Source organism: Corapipo altera, unplaced genomic scaffold (genome assembly GCF_003945725.1).
Source record: "Corapipo altera isolate COAL_440 unplaced genomic scaffold, ASM394572v1 61242b, whole genome shotgun sequence".
In the NCBI taxonomy this organism is placed as follows: Eukaryota; Metazoa; Chordata; class Aves; order Passeriformes; family Pipridae; genus Corapipo; species Corapipo altera.
In genome coordinates this window covers 504,165-527,616 of record NW_020885012.1, presented here as the reverse complement: position 1 = coordinate 527,616, position 23,452 = coordinate 504,165, and the positions used below count along the sequence as shown (strand labels likewise).

The 23,452-nt window shown below is 42.2% G+C and overlaps 1 protein-coding gene across 1 annotated transcript in view; it reads left to right on the top strand.

Annotated features, from left to right (window-relative positions):
• LOC113958927 (sorting nexin-2-like) overlaps nucleotides 1-23,452 on the top strand; it is a 212,841-nt gene that overhangs the window by 160,674 nt on the left and 28,715 nt on the right. The window contains exons 8-10 of the mRNA XM_027667570.1: nucleotides 14,437-14,512; nucleotides 15,721-15,834; nucleotides 16,062-16,155. Of these exons, the coding sequence (XP_027523371.1) occupies nucleotides 14,437-14,512; nucleotides 15,721-15,834; nucleotides 16,062-16,155 (284 nt within the window). The remainder of the gene's footprint in view (nucleotides 1-14,436; nucleotides 14,513-15,720; nucleotides 15,835-16,061; nucleotides 16,156-23,452) is intronic.

Sequence of the window (23,452 nt, the reverse complement as noted above, 5' to 3'; positions counted from 1 at the left end):
GTAAGGATGAGCAAAGACCATGGGAGACTTCATTATAAAGCCATTCATATCAATCTCGGGCAGGGATGGGAGGGTGTATTCCTCCATCGTCCCCAGAAGATCACTCCCCTAGCATAACAAGGCCATCACAGTAAGGGCAAAGCACAGAACCATTCTTTATATTTATATGTTCCCAAACTCAGCAAAATAAAGACATAAGCAGTGCAGCTGACAAACTCCATGTTCCACACAGGAGCTTGCTACTTGATAACTACTATTACTATAGCATGAAATATATATATATATATATATAACTGCCTTTATCTTGCCCCACATTCAGGCACCAAAAAGACTGTGGTGGGTTGACCTTGGCTGGGCACCAGGTGTCCACCCATCTGCTCTATCACTCTCCTTCCCAGATGGACAGGGGAGAGAAAATAAGATGGAAAACGACTCATAGGTTGAGATAAGGCAGTTTACTAAAGCAAAAGTAGAAGCTTGCATGTGCACAAGCAAAGAGGAAAATAACAAGGTTTATTCTCTACTTCCCGTTAGCAAGCAGTGTTCGGCTACTTCCCAGGAAGCAGGGCTTCAGCACTCGTATCTGTTGCTCCGGAAGGCAAACACTGTAAATACTGAATGCCCCTCCCCTTCCTGCTCCTTTCCTTAGTTTTTATATCTGAGTTGACATCATATGGTATGGAATATCCCTTTGGTTAGTTTGGGTCAGTTGGCCTGATTGTGTCCCCTCCCAGGATCTTGCCTTCGATTGGGGAGAGGAATGTTACAGTGCTGATGCTGTGCCAGCGTTGCTCAGCAGTAGCCAAAACTGGTGTGTTATCAACACCTTTCTAGCTATCAATGCAAAGCACAGCACTGTGAGGGCTGGTATGGGGAAATGAACTCCATCTCAGCCAGCTCCAGTACAGTGGCACCAACCAATACTTCAGCATGAGTTAGTTTCTGCTCACCGGGGAGCCATAAGGAAATTTTTGCAGTGGGGCATTCTTTAATAATTCCCTTAGTTCCTGTAACTTTCACTTTACAGAGATTTGACTGTCTATTTAGTTTCATTAGTAATTACTGACAACTGTGCCTTTGTGTCAACAAGGAACTGTACAAAAGTTTTCTTGGATCCTATTGGGATGCAAATGACAGACTCATAATGCTTATCAAAGAACCATTGGATAACTAAAGCCAGAAGGGCATGGTGGTTCACTGCCCTCCCCTCAGGGATGCAAATATTTTGGTAGAGTATTTACAAAGTTAATTAAATCCCATTTCAGATCTGGGGGCACTGGTTTATCAAGAATTGATTTATTTTCTGATTTCTTGCCACTGAATCGAGCCTTTCAGTCAGCTATTGTACTGAAGCTTAGAGGTAAGCAGTGGATGCATGTGGGGAATCTCAGCTGGGCCAGGACCCCTGGTATGGAACAAGAAACTGGTTGAGAATGAAGGCCCTGGTCCTGACAACGTACTGATGCATCCTGAGAGAGTAGAGGAGCAGCAGGAGAGAGCTGTCCCATGGGAACAGGGAACACTGTCTCATGAGAACGAGGACTTGTTTTGAACAGAGTGACTGAGAAAAATATAAACATCAAAGGAAAACAGGGACAGGTGCACAGAAATGTTGTGAGAAAGTGGGACTGAGAAAATCCAGAGAAAGTCCAGCTAAAATCTACCTATTAGCTGTAAGAATTGTAGTTTGTGTATTTAAGCTGACCTATCTGTGTAATATACATGTACCAAAAGAACTGTATTTAAGACGCTGTAAATTGCAGCTCATGGTTGCTACTGCTTCCTTTTTTCTTTTCCAATAAACTTTCTTGCTGAATATTATATGTCTTAGTCCATCCCAACAACGACAGATGCATCATATACTACCTGCCAGGGCACTCCCAGCACCACAGCTCTACGCCAAAGATCATTATGTTCCTTATCAAACTTTGGCTTGTATTTTGATTTGGATTTAGTGGTTTGGAACTTGCGAACCTATTGGGGGGAATTTGGGGCCTCAACAGTAGTCAACCCAATCCAACCCGTACAGCGCCCATAGTTCACTATCCTTTGCACGAACTCATTCCAGGTAGTTACATGTACTGGTTGTCCGCACCTAGGGTGAACACTATCCTGATCTTGTGTATATACAGCAACTGCTGCCTTCTGGGCACGGGTCTCCCATATCCAGTCCTGTGAGGTTGCTACAATAATTTTAAGACTATATGAAAGGCCATGGATAAGAGGGGTCAACCTGGACGGATCAATAAGAGCTAACATTAGGGATCTCCTCAACATATCTCTTTCATACATAGCCTGGATACAAGCTACCTTCTGCACAGAGGCAGTTGGGTCAGAGAATCTGGTGGTTTTGATAACCAATGGGTCTCCTCTCTCTTGAAAGTCTTATTCCTTCTGCCTAATAAGCTACTTGTGCAATCAGTGAATAATCATGATCCACTGGGGTGGTAGATAAAAATACATGGGGGCCCCAGAAGCCTCCCACTTCTTCACTTATCAGTATTTGATCTCCTCCTGTAAGGGACACTCGTCAAACATATTCTGCCTCGGATTTGTCTGGGGGGCCTGAAGTACTTCTGCAATGTATCCAGTTCTGCAGGAGACCAGGGAATTGTATGCACTGTCTATGGGCATTGTCATCTCCCTCATTTGCAGTCTCTTATTTAATTAATGGTCATAGAGGGACAGGTTCAGGAGAGGGGTCAAGGTTCTCCATGTCATCTTCATTGCTGTCTGCAGTGGTTTAAAAAAACAGCTCAGAATTAAACTCCAAATAAGCTGCTCCCCCCTTCCCCCCACCTGGTGAGAGAGTGCCAAAGGCAGAGACTATGGGTCTGAAAACAAACAGCAATGGAATAAGAAATGCACAGTAACAGCAACAATATTAATAATAAAAGTATACAGAAGAGAAGGTGCTTTACACAGAAAAGGTGTTCACCACCTCAAGTCAGTTCCACATGGCCACCGAGACAAAGACAAGATGACGGGCGGTATCCCCAGATGGCATTGCCTACCCCAGAGCCCAAGACAATGGGAAAACAATGACGGACAAACCCCCCAAAAGCCAGAATCCTCTGCATTACATCACCTGCTTTTCCAGACAACTGGACTCAGATGTGGTTGGCAGTATTTGGCTTGGCTCAGCTCCTCTCATCTCTGGTTGGACTCAGCTGGGCTTTGGTTCACCTGAACCACTCCATTCCCTACGGCTGCTTTCCTCACTGGTGCCACAGTACGCATATGCTCCGCTGGGCTCAGCTGTGTTTGCCACTTGGAGTTGAGTTCTTCCCGAGGGACAGGAAGGGATGGGCGGCATCAGGAGAAGGACAGAGTCCGCAGGGCTGGTCCCAGCAACTTCCCCAAGAAAGAGATGGAACAAAATGGCGCACTTCTGGTGTGTACTCACCTTTTTCCTCCCCCCTGAAGTCACACCCCCCAGTGATGACATGGGTGGTAAAGAATAGCAACCTACCCCTAACCATGCCCACACAGTTCTAGGCTCCACCTTCCTGCAAGCAAACCTAAGACACTGTTATAGCAAATACCTCCATCCCAAGTTTTGAGATCTTCGCAATGAGGCAATTTGCAAATTTGTTGAGTCATACTCAAGGACAGTAATTGACTCAGTAAAAAAATCTATCTTTTCCTATAAGTACTTTTCTCATTTTTCTACCATCATTGATTGGATTTTTAAACTTCCATTCTCTGTCATGAGGGTGTCTATGCAAGTCTCTAATTTCTCCCTGACCCCCTTTTTGAAGATCACTGATACTTTCAACACTTCATTTTCTGACTTCAAAACAGTATATTCTACATTTGCAAATTTTTTTGGGGGAGGATACTCTTTGATTTCCTTCTGTGCTCAAGGTAAACAAGCCCCAAATATTGCACAAACTATTCCATTACCGTTACCACTTTTAATTTTTTGCCAATTCCTACATTGTTCTATCTACTCTACCACTTTATCCTCATCTTTCCAAAATGTTTGGGCCCATTCTATTCCTGCTTGGGATGGTACACACATATATTTGCTGCAATCCTGATGAATAAAAGGAGCAAAGTTCCAAATAACAAGGTAAAGAACAAAGTGGTTAAGCAGTGGAAGCAATAACCACAGGAATGTAGAAAACAGAAAATTGATGGCCTAAGTCCTTGAAGAGGGAAAATCAAAACAGATAGCACCCTTCTTATCCAGGATTGTCACTGTTGGGACAGCCAAAAGCACAACACAGTCTTCTTCCAAAAAATATGACTTTTATTGCAACAGATCAACGACATTTATACCCCTGGTGTAACATACATGTTACATTACAATTGGTGCTTTTACATAAATATATATCAAGATTGGCTGCCTTGTAGCAAACTCATGATGATTCAGTTTTTGCAAACTCTCAGTGACTTAGCTCTCGCAGGCTTATGATGATTTAGCAAAAGTTCAGGATATCCGGCTTTGCAGTTCTGTCTTCCTTCTTCTTACTTCCTTCCCTAGCTGTCTCAGGGATACACAGGTATCTGTGTTATGCCCATTTTACTCAGGGAACTCGGGGACCAGCCGAGTTCCTCCATAATTCCCCCTTTTTGTACTTGTACTACAAAAATTGCCTGTACCGTGTGATACAGGGCCCTTTGCAGCAGAGATAGAAGACATGGCAACATTAATAGCACAACTACAATAACAAACAAAACCAACAACCCAGTTTTTACCAGAGACAGTAACCATACTGACAGTCTCCAACCTTAAAACAAGTTATCCAGCCAATCCCACTCTTTATCGACTCGCAATTGCTTTACTCCATCTTCTAGTTGTTGGATACTTCTATGTATTGACCGTGAATGATCTGATAAGTTCATACAACACATCCTGTCAAAATCTTCACATCTGTGTCCTTGAGCTAACAATAAAAAATCTATGGCAGCTCTATTTTGCGGAGTAGCATGCCTGACACTATCAACATCAGTCAACAAACCACTTAATGCAACTGATGTAGCATTGGTTTGCTTACTTAACCAACATCCCAAATTCGTCAGCTTTTTCAAGGCTGCTGTGGCAGCGACCCCAGGTGCCAATGCTGAGGCAGTTATAATTTTCCTAGGTCCCCAAAAGGTGACTGTTTCTTTGCAATTGCTTGCAAAATTGTGGATGGATCTTTTAGGTCGTTGTCTTTTGTGAATCACAGTAATGTTGGGTGTTAGTAATGTAAACCTCCCAAGGCTACACGGAGGTAGCTTCGAGGGGATTCCCCCCCATGCTCTATCTCCACAAATTAGAAAAGTCCCTGTGGGTAAAGCAACTGGAACAGAAAAAGAGTGTGATATATGTGAAGAAGTGTATTTACACCAGATCGTAGCATTTCTATACATAAGTAGAGTGGCATTTACATTCGCACTTCTTCGAGAGGTATCATAAGTATAATTAAACACTACACAAGTATCCATTACAACTGATCCTAATAATTTTAGCTCTTGAGGTTCCTGTGTTACTTGAGGTAAATATGCATACACTAAATCCCATGAATCAACACAGGATTGTGGACTGTTACACAGTCCCCAAGGCACAGACATAGGTCATGGCCAATTGTCAAGGGACAACCAAACCAAACAGGTAGAGAATGGATTTTCAGGGGTGGCAACAGAAAGGCAAAAGGTGTCTTGATTCATAGTCTTAGCCAGGGTTACCCATACATTCTGCTTCGGTTGTTGGATCATCCATGCGTCACATATGTGCATCACCCAATACAGGCCGAACACAACGAGCAGGAACCCATCGAGGGTCACCATCTGTGGAAACACAAGTATATCCTCTTCCCCAGGTTAATAAGTCACAGGGAGGAGATCACTGCCCTGTCTGTAAATCCCTTATCCTGACCTTCACCCCAGGGGAAACAGGTGTAAGCTTATGCAAAGACCCAAAGTGCTGGACCATAGATGGGTCCTGCTGGTCCTCTGCAATGTTAATGAAATTGAGTACATACGTAGCTTTGTTTAATCGAGTTTCGGGAGTCTCCCCCATCATTCCCCGTTTTTGTTTTTGTAATTGGCATTTGAGTGTACCGTGAGCCCGTTACAGATACCCTGACCCTGGGGGGCATGGGGAATACTGGTGACATGAGAAATCCCCCACATTTGAAGAAAGGATTTTACACGGGATGAGATGAATGCAGGACCATTGTCCTTCTTGATTTGGTGCGGAATGCCACACATAGAGAATGCCTGCTGCCAATGACGAATAGCATCGCAAGCAGTCTCACCGGTATGGGCAGTAGCTACTAAAACAGAGGAAAAAGTATCAATAGACATATGCACATATTTCAAGCGGCCAAATTCTGCAATATGAGTGACATTGGTCTGCCAAATTTGTAACACCTGCAGTCCTCTGGGATTAGTGCCATAATAAGCATTGGTTGGCCTTGACAATCAGGACAGGCCGCAACAATGGAACGAGCAGCAGTGGGTTGCAGTTGAAACTGCCGTTGTAATGTTCGGGTACTTTGATGAAAAAATTGATGCAAAGCGATAGCTTGCGAATGTATGTCAGGAACCAGGTCTAAAGCCACGGCAGACACCACTTGGTCTGCGATAGCATTACCTTTGACAAGAAACCCAGGCAAAGAGGTGTGGTTCTTAATATGTAAAACATATTAAGGGTGAGTTCTTTTCTGTATTAATAGCCACAACATGCGTATGACTCCATACAGCAGGTGTTGACTAGCTTCCTGAATAACAGCTTTATCCAAACATAGTAATAAACCGGCAACATACAGGGAGTCTGTAATAATATTAACAGGTCCACAAAAGCGTTGAAATACCATGGTTACTGCACGAAGTTCTACCACTTGAGGTGAATCTTCTTGAATCACAGTGTCATTGTACCAGGATTGTCCATCGTGCCAGACTATGGCTGCTTTATGTGTTTTTCCTGAGCCATCAGTTAAAAAAATTGGTCCATCAACAGGTGTCTGTTGCGCAAGCATTTTTTGACCTAGCGAAATTCGAATTGACAGCTTGCACAAAGGATGAGCAGGTAAATGATAAGAAATGTTTCCATGATAATTCTCTAAGGCAGCCTGCAGGGCAGCGCTATTAGCTAAACACCATTCAAAATATTCTATTTGGACAGGTATGACAAACCATTCTGGGTCTCGCCCTAACAATTCTACTGTGCAAATTCTACATTTTACAATTAGTTGTGCAAGCAATTCAAAAAGTCCAGGTGCAGTCTTTTTCACTTTGATTGACAGGAAGACCCACTCCAACACATGCAAAGGGTCAGTCCAATGTATATTCCATTGAACTAATGCAGTAAAAGGTATCAGTTCTGATGTAAATACAAAAACTTGCAGTGGACAAGTTAAATCCAGTCGCCAAACAGATTTTGAGTGGATGGTTTGTTCCACTTCTGTAATGGTTTGTAGTGCTGCCTTGGAAAGAGTTCGGGGTGCATTAATATTATTGTCTCCTCTTAACTCAAAAAGGGGGTTAAGTTGAGCAATGGTTAGTCCTAAATAAGGATGTAGCCAATTAATAACTCCTGCCAATTTTTGAACATCATTCAGGGTTGAAACCTGTGTCTGAAGTTGCACTGACTGAGGGCTTACAGTGTGATCAAACACTTTCACTCCCAGATATTTCCAGGGTTGCTGTCATTGTACCTTTTCAGGGGCAATGACTAAGCCAAAGCGCTGTAGAGCAGCACAAGTAGATTGTTCCAGTGTAGACAATTGGTTTTCTGAAGCCACAGCTAAGAGAATGTCATTCATGTAATGATAGCAATAGCTATCAGGAAATTGTTCTCTGACTGGACTCAAGGCTTGAGTTACAAACCATTAACAAATTGTAGGTGAATTTTTCATGCCCTGGGGTAACACCTTCCATTGATAACGCTTTGATGGTTCTGCATGATTTATAGAAGGTACTGTAAATGCAAATTTTTCTACATCATCTGTGTGTAAAGGAATAGTTAAAAAAGTCTATCAGATCTAAAACCACTATGGGTCATCCAGTTGGAATCATAGTGGGAGAGGGGAGACCTGGTTGTAGGGCCCCCATAGTAGCCATAACATCATTAATTTGTTGTAAATCATGCAACAACCTCCACTTTCCTGATTTTTTCTTAATGACAAACACGAGAATATTCCAGGGACTGTGTGAGGGCTCAATGTGTCCAGCATCCAACTGTTCAGCAACCAAAGTATGCAGGGCATTTAACTTTTCCACACTAAGGGTCCACTGGGTGACCCAAACAGGTTTAGTTGTCAACCATTTAAGTTTGAGGGTAGGTTAGGTCACACCCTGCATGACAGTGGTCCTTAGTGAAAATCCGTTGTGATGCGGACTCCCCATTGTGCCAAACAATCCCATCCCCATAAATTTAGTGGAGCTGCAGTAACATAAGGACGCATGGTTGCTTTCTGCCCTTCTCGATTGGTTATAAGAACTGGAGTAGCTGCAATTTGTCCCAAAGAAACTCCCCCAAGGCCCATTATGCCTTGATCTGCAAAGGAAAGGGGACATCCATTAGGCCAGTGATGCCATGATATAACAGTAACATCTGCTCCCGTGTCAAGTAGACCAGATACCTTAATTGAGGCAGGCGCTGTGCGTGGCATGTCAACCATGCATGTCATTTGTGGCTGGCTGTCAGTTAGCGTCTGTGTCCAGAATACTTGGGGTTGACCAGTGGAGCCAAATCTTCCAGTGCCACGACAGACGTCCTCCGTCCTGGGAACACAGTTCACAAATGGTACAAGTTGAGCAATGTGAGTACCTTTCTCAATCAACAGTGGAGGTGTAGGAGTGGAAACCATGGCACAAATCTGTCCCATATAATTAGCATCAATAACACCAACATGCACCATAATTCCTTGTAAAGTTGCACTAGATCTACCGATTAACAAAGCACTTAAGCCCCTTCCAATCGGTCCCTTGGCATTTAAGGGAACCTTATGAACCCATAAATCAGGAATCACTATTGTGTCGGAGGTGGATACATCCATCCCTGTGGTTCCTTTTTGTCCGTCCTGATAATTGTTCACAAAGGCTTTTGGATGATACCCCTGAGGTGCCAGTCGTGAGGAGGCAGGTATTTCTGTCTGAGTGAGCTGCCCCATGCTCTTCTTGCCGTTTCCCTGTTGTAACAGGTTTCCACTAACATGAAATTTAGAGCGACACTGCTTTGCAAAATGACCCACCTTCCCACATCTGTTACAAGTAGTAGTAACCTGTGCAGGTTTTCCATTGCCTTTTTGTTTGTTGGGACATTCACTCTTTCTATGCCCCTTGTTTCCACAGGTGAAGCATTTAAATTCTTTTACAGACATTGCTACCATTGCCGTGGCAAAAGAAGACATTTTGTGATCTACAGAACCGACCTTAGCACAGGCTTGTATCATGTCATCCAAAGATGGATCTCTGGGCATTTGGTCAATGATCTTCTGACAATCAGCGTTAGCGTTATCTCTTGTTAATTGTTTGACAAGTGTATCTCTTAAGTTAGTGTCACATACCTGGGAGTCTACAGATTAAAGAAGTCTTTCTGCAAACTGTAAAAATGGTTCTTTTAAGCCCTGTTTCACCACTGTATATTTGGTTTTCGGGGTCGCTATTTCAGCGGTCTGCATAATTGCTCCCATCCCTACTTGTTTAACTTGTTCTAAAATTAATGGACTCCACCGAGCCTGAAGTTGAGGGTTAGCAAACGGCCCAGACCCTGTAAGGACATCAATTCCATTGCCATATCAAGGATCAGTTTGGGGATATTGTAAGTTTTTGATGCCTTGAGCAGCAGTCAATTTCTGCCATGTAGATTGAAAAAAAGAAAATTGAACAGGAGAAAATATAGCCCCATATTGAGCAGTTGTTCTCTGTAATTCTTGAATAATCTTTCACGAAAATGCTCGATGTTCATCAGGACGCCCTGTTGCCGGGTCTCCTCATACAACAGGGAATGCAATTAAGGAGGCATCCTCTGAGGGAGTTACAGTTAAAGGAGTATCTATAATTTGTCAACTCTCAATTTCCTTCCTGCATAGTTTGTTTTCTCATTTGTTGCCAGAATTCTAAGGGATTACGTGGTCTTGCAGTAACCTCCGATGGCGGTAGATGCCACTGCTGTGGGGATTTGCACCGAGCACCGCCCCGAGTGGAACCAGATCAAGCATTAACATTAGGGTGTGTATTTGGCAAATTAGAGACCTTATTACAGTCACTTTCCCTCTCGCTGCTACGATTTTCATTATCTGACTCACTGTCAGTATCTGGGAGTAAGGGAGGGTATGAGGCAACAACAGACTGATTGTTTTCTTTACTATTTTGCTCATCAGGAGCTGAGGTAACGGATTCTTGAATTAATTCATGAGGCGACTTATAAGTCTGATTTTTTACTGCTGGGGCCCTTGGCCTGTACATGCTATCCTGTTCCGAGTTATCTGAGGATTTATTATCAGCAGTTGTTAAACCCGAAGGACACGGGGCGGGGCATGAAACAGGAGGAGTAGACGGCAAAGCAGCTGCTGCAGCTGCACCCTCTGTCTGCTCTTGTTGCTGTTTGGAATCTTTTAAAGTCTCATAGAGCAAATGCCAGGTAGTTAGTAACTCTGCAGCCCTCTTTTCCCCTTTTGTTGTGCCTTCAAATAATAAATCCCCCAACTTCTTCCACGCAGACAGACTAAACGCAACTTCAGTTGCTAACTGGAAGCCTTGGTCCTTGCTCCATTTTAACATCTTATACAGGAGCAGTTCATCTAGTTTAACTCCTCGTTTTTGCAATACTAGCTTCCACATATTAACAACAGCACTGTCCTCTCTACTCAGAGAGGTTCCCATGTCCCCTGATGGCTCACCTTTCCCAGGTGTCTCAACACGGTTGGCCAAGCAACTATACCACTGCTCTCTTTGCTTCACCAGGACTCCGTCCCCATGGCAAATCTCCACTGTCTTCAGCTGCTATTTCACAGCTCTTGGTTGTATTCTTCTCAGTTCTTCTTGGGTCCTGTAACATCACGTCGCTGGTCACCAGATGTCACTGTTGGGACAGCCAAAAACATGACACAGTCTTCTTCCAAAAAATACTTTTATTGCAACAGATCAACGACATTTATACCCCTGGCGTAACATACATGTTACATTACAATTGGTGCTTTTACATAAATATATATCAGGATTGGCTGCCTTGTAGCAAACTCATGATGATTCAGCTTTTGCAAACTCTCAGTGACTTAGCTCTTGCAGGCTTATGATGATTTAGCAAAAGTTCAGGATATCTGGCTTTGCAGTTCTGTCTTCCTTCTTCTCACTTCCTTCCCTAGCTGTCTCAGGGATACACAGGTATCTGTGTTATGTCCATTTTACTCAGGGATCTCGGGAACCAGCCGGGTTCCTCCATACAGGATGTCATATGATGAGCCAACAAGCCACCATTTTTGACTGCCTAAGTGATGAATTTTGCTCATTATAACACCCCTAGCTCAGGTGCCCCCTGCCCACAGAAAGACCCCTACTCACCAAGCATGTGTCATGATTTCTTGGGACACTATGCCTTTAAATCAAAGCTAAGAAAGGATGAGTCAATAGTAATTTAACCAAGTAGTAACTAAGTAAGATATGCCAAGTCTAAGATTGTAACTGTATAAGTAGGCCTGCTTTTGTGTGCCTCAGTGTTCTAGCTTTGTGGATTTACTGCCTAGCACCCCTTTCTGCACAGAACTGTAAATAAATCAAATACCTTGACTCTGTGTGTGGATTGCCCTCTTGTACACTGGGTGAAAGAACGCAGTTTGGGACAATTCTGTCTGTGATGCCAATTTTTCTGTTGTGTTAAGAGTATAGGAATTTGGCAGAAAAGAAACCCTCTTGTTTTCCAGCAAGAGATCAGAGGGGTTGGGTGCAGTTAGGCTTAATTTCTAATTATAACCAATTCAACACTATAAGTCTGGTTGCATTCAGTAAGAATGCAAAGGTTTATTGAAGCAAAAGAAATATGAATTCAGAATTGCTATTGATAAATGCACTTTTTGCATTAGCACTAAATATGCTCCAGCATGGGTCCCCCACAGGGTCACAATTCCTGCCAGAAAACCTGCTCTAGTGTGGGCTCTTCTCTCCACAGGTCCCTGCCAGGAGCCTGCTCTAGCACGGGCTTCCTATGGGGTCACAGCCTACCTCAGGTTTCCATCTGCTCTGGCATGGAGTCCTCCATAGGCTGCAGGTGGACATCTGCTCCACCATTAACCTCCATGGGCTACAGGGGGACAGCCTGCCTCAGCATGGTCTTCTCCACGGGCTGCAGGAGAATCTCTGCTCCAGTGCCTGGAGTACCTCCTCCCCCTCTGTCTTCACTGACCTTAGTGACTGGATAGTTGTTTCTCTCAAATATTCTCACTCTTCTCTGGCTACAGTTTTCTTCTGTGCAATAACTTCTTTCCTCTTCTTTAATATGTTATCACAGAAGTGTTACTACCATTACTCATTGGCTCAGCCTTGGCCAGCAGTGGGTCCATCTTGGCTCTGTTGGACAAAGGGGAAACTTCTAGCAGCTACTCAGGGAAGCCACCCATGTAGCCCCCCCCACTACCAAAACCTTGCCACGGAAACTTAGTACACACCCTGAAGTTACTGAAATGGTTCTATCACTTGGAGCAGAACTCTGAAACACATCCAGGTTATACAACAATCCTGTTGCTGAAAGAGTGGTGTTATAAGATATGAAGACTTGGAATAAAATATGGGATTGGAGTAATTAGGCTTAAGACAAGTGAACAACCACTTCCAGACAAATTTAGGTCTCTGTCTGTGATAGATATGACTTGTTTCCTCCTTGGTTGGTCAGTTGAATAACAGAACTCAGGTTAGGCAAAATTTAATTCACAAATTTGTGTGCATGCTTTAAGTATTGCTTTCTCATTTATTTGTTTAAGCAGTAAAAGTAATATACCACTTTCAGTGGATGTTAAGCACTCTTCCCATACTGGGGAAGAGACTCCTCAGTACTTTTGACAGTCTTGGGAAGACTTCATGGTACATTCCGTTTCTTTTTTCAGAAAGACCATGAAAGTCTTATCTGGCAATGAGCAACTTTTTCATCATGCTCCTGAGCCAATTTTAGCTAGCTTTTCCATTCAGAACCAAAACGTTACCTACCTACTGAGGTGTGCAAAAGGTATTTAGAGGCAATGGTTATGTTGCTGTTTCCTAAAGCTGAGGAAAACAGATTAATATGTCCCAGAAAGATCAAATAAATCTGTTCTAGATTGCTTTTTCTAGATTGCCCAGAGCTATGGGGAAAGTGGACAGAAAAGCAATGTGCCTTTTTTTTTAATTCATTGAAGTTTATGCCTTAGAATAGTGAACTTAAGTGCTACAAGTCTGACAGGTGTCTTCAAGCATACACCTGTAGTTGTCTCCAGTGAAAATGTTAATTATCACCCTTGCAGTAAGTGCTATTCTCTAGTAGCAAAGTTCAAAAGAAAAAGCTCTTTTGCTGTGTCAACTTTAACTTGTACTTGCTATTGACTGTCAGAACAAGCAAGGAAAAGTTGAGCAATCTAATGTATTAAATAGTTTCACAGTAACTCGTAGCTTCTCTGGGAAGAAAAATAAGCCTCTGGTGGTCATATCTAATGGAGGATGGAGAAAATACATTGTGTTTACAATATCAATATACTCAAACTTTCATTTAAGTCCCAGTCTATATAACTCTCTAGGACAGTTTACAAGCAATTTGTGACTATAGTGGGGCATTTCTGGTACTTTACAGCTGAGGCTTGAGTAAAACTAAAGCTCCGCAAAAAGTACAAATACTGTTAATGATGTTCATCTTAATTGTCAGTATTGAATACTTTCTCATGCTCCCATGATATTTTGAGGTATTAAGTTTCTGTAAAGCATTCTTGTAAATGTCAGACACTTTCTAATACATAATATTAAAATCAGTTATGACAAACTTGCAGTAGTTTTTAGTGAATGAGAACTAGAAATTTCCCTCTTCAACTCATATTTGTACAATCAATAGTTTTTAGATCCAAGCAGAAATGCAAAAAATTGCAAAAAGAAGGAGTTGCACTAATTTAACTTCTGGGTAGATGAGTCCCGTAGAACTAATATAGGTCGAAGGCTGTCTAGCCAACAAATAAATAGTTAATTTAAATTGGTGATTGTTAGAGCAGGAAGCCTTCACTGACGTGTTAAAAATATCAAGTATATTATTTTAATACTGTGCAACATAGATTTATGGCAAATTATGACACCTTAAGTTTCATATAAACAAACTAGGTTAGAAACCACTGCAACTTGTCTTTAGAGGTGATTTTGCAACTGTTCAAACCCCATTAGATACATGCTGCCTGCATTGTACCCATTCTTTAGCTGAAAGACACTTTCCAATGCTATCAGGTCCATGAAATCCATTTTGTTATCTAATATTTGAACTTTTTTAAATCATAGGTATCTACAAAGAACAGTAAAGCACCCTACCTTGTTGCAGGATCCAGATTTAAGGCTATTCTTGGAAAGTTCTGAGGTATTTAAAGTCTTTTAAGTTCCTTATTTGTTTCCAGATATGGTAATTAATGCATTCTTTGTATTGAGACCTAATCTCCTAAATTCACATGAAATCAATTTGAATTGCACCCTTAATGGGACAGAGTGACAAAAGGCTACTTAGGTAATTGTATACAAAGACTACTGCCTCTACCTCTGATAAATCTTCTGTTCAATTACTTCTGCCAAGTGAGTTGGTCTTTCTTTTTCTGAGTGAAGCTCATCATACACAGAGTGAAAATCCATAATCAGTGCTACTGAGGGTTAATTAACATCATGAATTAAACTGGCTTGGAAGCAGTTCTTGCCTCTAGGGGTCAAGCCAGAGGTTTATTGGCATAATGTGAGCAGGCATGCAGTGCTGCTGGCCACGCTAGATGTTTTGTGGATAGAGGACCTCAGTCACCAGTGCTATCAATCTGGTACCTTTCATAAAATAAAATATATTGTGGAACAGATTATCTGTTATGTTTCCAAAAACATAAGTCTATAAATGTGCATAGTGGATTTGCTGTTATAGTGAATTGTCTTTTAGCCAATGTCAATATCTTAGCTATGCTAATAAGTCACAGAAGCCTTGATTGATAGATAACTTAGTGTCAATGCTGTTGACACAAAGTATCAGATATGAAGGTTAAGTGGCCTGATAGACTAATGTTAACAAATAATAATATCAATTGCAAGTTTCTTAAATTATTCATGAGGATTCCTAAGTACCTAAAAAATGCACAGTTCTCTCAATACTCATGAGGTAGGTTTTGAAACCTAGCCTATATTTAAAAGCAAAAAGACATCAACTTTCTATGATCTGTACACAGTGTGAATCTTGCATTATAATGAAGTGTTTTACAGAATTTATGTATCTAATTATAAATCTAAGTTTTTCTGTTTCTGTAATGGCAGTTTATTCTTTGTAGTATATAGCTGATTAGTTAGGGCCTTTGGCTAGTTCATAACTTCTGGCAAATGGGGGTTTTGTTCCATTTAAATGTAAAGGTATAGAAGAAAAGTAAATTGTATTGTTAAGTTTTCCTCTGAGAATGTAAAAATAGTAAAACCGAGGAATTGTATTCCACTATATTGTAACATACAGGAGTAAGGAAAATAGATTATCCTTTTCTCCCTTTTGTACCCAGTTCAACCTCTAGCCTTTTAACCAGTCTGCCCTTATTTGTCATTCATTTCCAGTTGCCTAGAGCTGTTAACACCCAGGCTCTGAGTGGAGCGGGAATATTGCGCATGGTAAACAAGGCTGCTGATGCTGTCAACAAAATGACAATTAAGATGAATGAATCAGATGCAGTAAGAGCTCATTTTTTTACTTGAATAATTAATCAAATTAATAAAACTCAACAATTGCATTTTAAAGTTATAGAAACAGAAAATAAGATAGTAATTTGCTTATTGGCTTGGATTCTTAGATGTATCATTTGACCATCCTAGCAATAAATGGATAATTTGCTTCTTTAAAACAAGGAATGCTGTTGGTAATCTAAATTATAATCCTAGACTCTTTCCTCTTTTGTCAGTGGTTTGAAGAAAAACAACAGCAATTTGAGAATTTGGATCAGCAACTTAGGAAACTTCATGCCAGTGTTGAAGCATTAGTCTGCCACAAAAAAGGTAACTTTACTTTTAGGTGACTGCATGAGCTTAAGTGCTTAGAGCTTTAGCAAATGTTAATGAAACAGGAACTTAGTATGTCAGAGCTCTTAACTAGCAAATAGTTTTGCAGTAAATTTTAATGCAAAAGTCTTCTAACTACCTTTTTGTTTAAACTGCTCTAGCATTTCTGGTATATCTGTTTTTAACCTTAATTTTATCCAAAATATATATCATACCTTCCATCAAAATTGAAAGTTAATGTATTGATTAGCATGGGGTTTTTTCTTGCAGAGATTTAATAGCATAACTAGCAAGTGATATGCTACAGTAGACATCAATAAATGTATCTAGATCTCATGGTGTTACCTAAAACCAAGGGACAGATAGGTTCTTTTAGGGATTATGACAGCACTAAGTCATAGTTACAATTAAAGATTTATTTTTCTTAACAGGATTTTATGATTAGCATAGCATATAATTTATAATCAGAATAGCACAAGATTTCTATAAGCAGAATCAGTGTAGTATAATTTTATAAGTAGCATAATACAGAATTTTATATCACCACTTAGTTTATGGTTTCTAATCACCGGGACCCTCTGCAGATAAGGTCAAATCTTAATACTTGGTTTGCTGTATCAACATAACAATCATAATCTAGATTCAAAAAGCATATAAAAGAATACTTGTCACTCAATCCTCAGAGGAAGCAGGTGATGGTAGAGGCATCCCTGGCCACTGGGAGGTCACAGGTCTCACTGTCCATCAGCAGTTCTAGTCCAAGTTCTCACTTAGGACTTGTAACTGCTCCATTACTGTTACAACCCACCCCTGAAGGCAAGGGTAACCCAGGTTCTTATTAATAGATCCCTTGAAGCAGATTAGAATGAAACGACACTGAATGACCAGTGTGTGTGTATATATATATATATATATATATATATAGGGTTTATTTTAGAACAATTTGGTTGCAAAGGGAAACAGGTATGTAGCCATTTTGGTTGTTATTATCTATAGTAATACAGTATAAAAATAACACAAGAAAATGTATAAGGAAAAGAAAGAGAAGGAAAGAAAGGATTAGATTAGAAAGATCTCATCACCTGTGGATCTCACGATGAGGCTTGGTTGTTGTAGTTTCGATGTTTGTTGGTCAAAGTGATGGTCATAGTCCTGTCGAAGTGATGGTCGAGGTTGGGGGTGGGGGAAAAAGCCTGTGAAACAGAGAGTCCATTGGGTTTATATTATGCTTAGCCTAGGTAGAAACGCCCTGGTACCTCCCCCGAGACAGGGAGTTTTACACTAGATGATGTAATACTGGATCACAGGACATTTCAGGACTCTTTGATACCTTCTAAGATGCTACAGCTGCCTATTACATCAGTGCAGTTGAGTTCATTATACCCCATTGTGGCCCATCAGCAGAGATGAATACCTTTAGGTTAGGTATGAATGTCCCCATGCTTCCCCAGAGGGGAGTTATCACAGCTGAGTCACTTGTGTAAGGACAAAGAAACACTAGGCCTCACAGGATTTGCCTCTTTCCTTATCTTGTTCAACACCCAGCACGCCCTCAGCACCTGGGATAATTGGACAGTGGTACCACCTTTATCTTATCTGAAGTTCCAAATTCTCACAGTCCAAATTCCAGTTAGTAGGCATATTTGGGGAGGGGCAGGCTTTGGTGGTTGAAGATGAGCAGCTGCTTCTTTGCATAGTTTGCTACAGTGGACAAAAGTCCTCTGATGATCTTAACAATGTTTAAGCCATTAACCATTTCAGTCTCTCATAGTTAAGCTTCCCTATTCTGTGACAGTGTCATCAACAACACCTGGTTATCTGGGTTGCCTGAGGCCTTCAAGGCCAGAAAGGAAGGGAGTAGTTAGCCTGGTACCCAGGAATTTGAGGCTCATAGGGAGGGAAAGAAGAAATATGTTTAATTCATCTACTTGGTTCAGGACCTTCAGGGCCTCATAATGAGGGGAAAGGGAAAGAATACGTAACCAGCTCGGTAACAGAGAATGGTTGTTTGTCTTATAAAATGACATTAGCTATGCTAACCATATTACCAGGGGTCGGGAGCAGGGGGTACCCATCACACCCCATCCCCTGATACCATCACAAACAGGGAAGGATGCCATTGGTAGTGGTACCATCACCTCTTGCCCACGGCCTGCAACTTAGTAATAAGGTCATAAAGAGGATTCCACAGCAATAATGGGCTGCTTGTTGTCCCAAGGCTGTTCATATGAGGAGGAAGGAGAGTATAAAACAGATTTTTAGTAACTGATATGCATAAAGATTTAAAGTAAGATATAATGCAAAATAACGTAATTGCAACAGACATAGTCTGGATCTCTTTCCCCCCCATGGTGTGGGGCGGCCCAGTTCTAGTTCCATTTCCATCTGAGGAACCATTTCCGACGGCTTAAGTGGATGGGGGGAGGACTCCAGTGCCAGAGGTTTCTTCAGGTCCTGAGCCTGGAGGGGAGAGGTGCTCTCCCCTCTCTCCACCCACGTGGCCCCATGGCAGGCACAGAGACAGCACACCGGCGTGGAGAGGAGGCAAGAGAGCGTTTATTGTTGGGGGGGTTACATTTATAGGGTTAGAAGGACTCACAGAGTAACCAATTAGAAGTCTCAAGGGGCTTACAGGAACAACCAATCACAGGAAGGGGTTAACAAGGTCAAATGAGAACACCTTAGGACATCTTCCCAGGACATTCCTGTATGGGAGACAATAGTCCTTCACAGGGGATGTCGGGAAGAAGAAAGCATGAGTTAGCAAAGAGACTACAAAAAGCCATTTTGAAACATGTTTAAACCACAGTTTTCTCATATACTGCAGATTTCCTGCCACAACATAGTAAGAACTAGTATTAACAGAACATGACAGGCCCATGCTCTGAAGTCAGGTAACCAAGACCACAACCAAAACCAGGCAGTTGACAGACCTTCTGACAAGGGTTGCTCAAGTCATTTGGTGAAAGGTATGAACTTGTCTGTGAATTATGTTTATATGATATTTGATTTGTTTAGATTTGTTTGTATAAAAACAAGTGGTGTTTGACAGTACACATACACCTCCTTGTGATATTAGAAGATAATCTATGGCCCAACAATTTTGAATAGCTAATTGTGATAGAGGTCTAAATAAGTGTTTTTACCAGAGGATCAATCACAAAATGCTTATGGCATACAGGCTAATGGTTGCGTAAAAAGGGAGTAGTTAAATTTTTGGTTTGGAATGCACAGGGAGCAAGATGTGCTATGGTACAAGTAATTCTCACTGTTGTGGAAGACTTTTATATGTTTGTGCTACAGAGTCAAAACTATTCGGATGCTAGAATGGTAGGCCACCCATTTGATTTTATAAGAATATCTAGGGAAATATTCCTCACACCATTGATAAGTCTCCTTTTCACTGTCAGGATGATCAAATTTGAATAGGCAAGTGTGGCTTATTCAAATAGTGTGATAAGCAATTGGCATATATACAGCTGGTCATGTTATGCCACTTACCAGTGGTCCAACTGTTGTTAGTACTTAACCAACCATTACTCTGTAGAATGTAAAATGTAGAATTAGGACCAGTGAAATTACAGAATCTTTGGCAAAATGTACCATAAATATTCCACTCAAGATTCCAGAGTGGTGAAATATTTAAAACAGCAGTGTCTTGTTTTTACAGATTCATGTGGTTCTTAAATTGGAGTAATTACAAACTCTGGTTCAATTACATCATAGCAGTTGAAACTGGGTTTGCATCCAGCTGTAGAGCAGAGTCACAAAGGCTTGTTTCTCCCACACTGAATTTGTGTGTTCAAGCATTGTAATGAACCATGGGGTTTTATCATGCAAATATGCTTTAAAAGATTGGATTTGATAAGTTGGAGGGTTGGGAAGTATGCCAATTTAGATTGATACCAAGATGTTTCAGGAACAGATTCAGCTAACCATGCAAAATTAGTATCTGAAGATTGAGGATGGTGTAAACAATACTGTAGGGACAGAAAAGTTACATGCAGAAGATTTATTCAAGGAGGAAAAAGAGTTTTCACTCAAGGAAGTTTTTGCTGCTAGGACAACTAGGCCTGGAAAAGATCAGTGTGGGAAAATCCCATTTATTACATCTACTGATGTTTATTGTCTGCCTGTTTTGAGAAGTAGGACTCCTGTCTAGAGATAACACTTTCTCACAGACATGCGTCACACCAATCCACAAAAAGGGCCAGAAGGAGGACCCGGGAAACTACAGGCCCATCAGCCTGACCTCAGTGCCTGGCAAGGTTATGGAGCAGATCATCCTAAGTGCAATCACACAGCACCTACAGGATGGACAAGGGATCAGACCCAGCCAGCACAGGTTTAGGAAGGGCAGGTCCTGTCTGACCAACCTGATCTCCTTTTATGATCAGGTGACCCACCTGATGGATGAGGGGAAGGCTGTGGATGCAGTCTAGCTGGACTTCAGCAAAGCCTTTGACACCGTCTCCCACAGCACACTCCTGAAAAAGCTGGCAGCCCACGGCTTGGACAGGGGCACTCTGTGCTGGGTTAGGAACTGGATGGAGGGCCAGGCCCAGAGAGTGGTGGTGAATGGTGCTGCATCCAGTTGGCAGCTGGTCACCAGTGGTGCCCCCCAGGGATCAGTGTTGGGCTCAGTTCTATTTAATATCTTTATGGATGATTTAGATGAGGGGATTGAGTCCACCATCAGTAAATTTGCAGATGACACTAAGCTGGGGGGGAGTGTCGATCAACTGGAAGGCAGGAGGGCTCTGCAGAGGGACCTGGACAGGCTGGAGAGTTGGGCTGATTCCAATGGGATGAGGTTCAACAAGGCCAAGTGCCGGGTCCTCCACTTTGGCCACAACAACCCCATGCAGCGCTACAGGCTGGGGACAGAGTGGCTGGAGAGCAGCCAGACAGAGAGGGACCTGGGAGTTTGGATTGACAAGAAGCTGAACATGAACCAGCAGTGTGCCCAGGTGGCCAAGAAGGCCAATGGCATCCTGGCCTGTATCAGGAACAGCATGGCCAGCAGGACCAGGGAAGTGATTCTTCCCCTGTACTCAGCGCTGGTGAGGCCACCTGGAGTACGGTGTCCAGTTCTGGGCCCCTCAGTTCAGGAAGGATGTCAAGGTGCTGGAGCAGGTCCAGAGAAGAGCAACAAGGCTGGTGAAGGGACTCGAGCACAAGTCCTATGAGGAGAGGCTGAGGGAGCTGGGGTTGTTCAGCCTGGAGAAGAAGAGGCTCAGGGGAGACCTCATCACTCTCTACAACTACCTGAAAGGAGGTTGTAGCCAGGTGGGCGACAGTCTCTTCTCCCAGGGAACTATCAGTAAGACAAGAGGGCATGGTCTTAAGCTGTGCCAGGGGAGGTTTAGGTTAGAAATTAGGAAGAAATTCTTTACAGAAAGGGTAATCAGGCATTGGAATGGGCTGCCCAGGGAAGTGGTGGATTCTCCACCCCTGGAGGTTTTTGAGACTGGATGTGGCACTTAGTGCCGTGGTCTAGTAACCATGGTGGTAGTGGATCAAGGGTTGGACTTGATGATCTCGGAGGTCCCTTCCAACCCAGCTGATTCTATGATTCTATGTTGTGAGGCCCCTGCTGGGAGAGAGGGAGACCATAAAAGGACAGGGGAGAACATAACCTTGAGATGCTGTTCTAACAACACCTGAAATAGGCTTACTGGGCACTTCTTTCATCTTCTGCATGATCATTCAGTAATACACTGCAGTGTATTCAGGGTTTCCAACTTCATAATAAACTTTTCTTTAATACCTTAGCTGTGGTTTGGTCCTCTGGGTTACCTGTGTACATATCAATTCTCTACAAATACCAACAGTTTGATTAATTACCCATTTGAGAGATGATGTCCATGAACTGAATGACATGATTATTATTCCAGTCAAGAACAGCATCACCCTGACAAAAGCCACAGGCTGACAGTGGGACTTTTAAAGGTTTTGTTGTTTGGAGAGCAGAAAAATGAGCTTATTCCATCAGGCATCTGGTGTGTGTCTGTTTCAAAAGCCTGTTTAGTTTTGCCCTGTATCCAGTTTTTGCCTCACAGAATATCCATACACAATATATTTAGGTTTCTTAGTAGCATTTAGTATTGGGGGGGGCAGGGACAATCATGGGGGGTGGAAAAGGGAAATTCCAATTTTAGCCTAACAATTGAATAAGGAACCACTACTCCATTTATCCATTTACTCATATTTTCTGATGTTTCAGAGGGATGACTCCAGGAAATGATTCTGCTTTAATCATGGATGATTGCACTCCAGTATCTATGAGAAAAACAGTTTTTAATTTATCATTTATTATGGCTTCTTCCAGTTTAAATCCCTGGTCTAGTTTCCCCAACACTACTTTCTGATAGGAGACAAATAGATATTTTTGTGGTTTGAAGGAGTTTCCCTGTATGGGAGGAGTGCTAGGCAAAGGTGTAGATAACTTTTCCTCCTTTTCTCTTTCTTTCACTAGAAATTTTAGTTTTTGAGAGAAGAAATATCCATAAGCTTAATATTTTAATCATCTATGTAGCAGTTTTGTAAATACTGCTTTCCATCAGATGATTTTTTTATGGCGACCCAGACAGAGTGCCCATGAAAGCATGCAGTGGTCTAGGTCTCAGGCTGCAGGGAGTGCCAGAGCCTGGCACTGTTCTCAGAGGGTAGCAGAGAGAACAGCTGTGTGAGGTACAATCAGGTGGATGATCTGCTCAGCCCGGTGGCAGATCTGAGAGACAAAGTAGAAAGGATAAGTACTCTGAGGAAGAGACTTACTGGTGGAGCTGCTCTCTACCATGCCTTAGACAAATGCACCCACCATCTACTTAATAAGAGGCAGAGGATCCCCTACCCTCTCACCACCAGGAAGAAGGAATGGACCTTAAAGACAGAGGGGAGTGAAAACAGGTTTCTGCTTGGGATGGCAGGCAAATCCCCTCCCGACCTACCTCACTTTCCCTGGTGCCCTTACACAATAGGTATGAGGTCCTGGAATCAGAGGACCAGGAAAATGAAAATGTGGATGAACCCTACCTGTATTAGGGAAGGTCCGAGATATACTGGAACGTGAAAAACAGACACCGTTGCAAGCTCAGCAAAAACCAATATTTATTACCAAAAGGTGGCCAAGAAAACGAACAAACCCAAAAGGGAGGAAGGAGGAGAGAAATAAGCCCCAGTTACCCAGCTGTTGCCCATAAAGTTATCTTACCGACCTAGCATACCTATGATTACCCATAGCAGAAGCTGCATCCTTGGAGAGTCAGTAAGTTCACAAACTGGCAGGCGT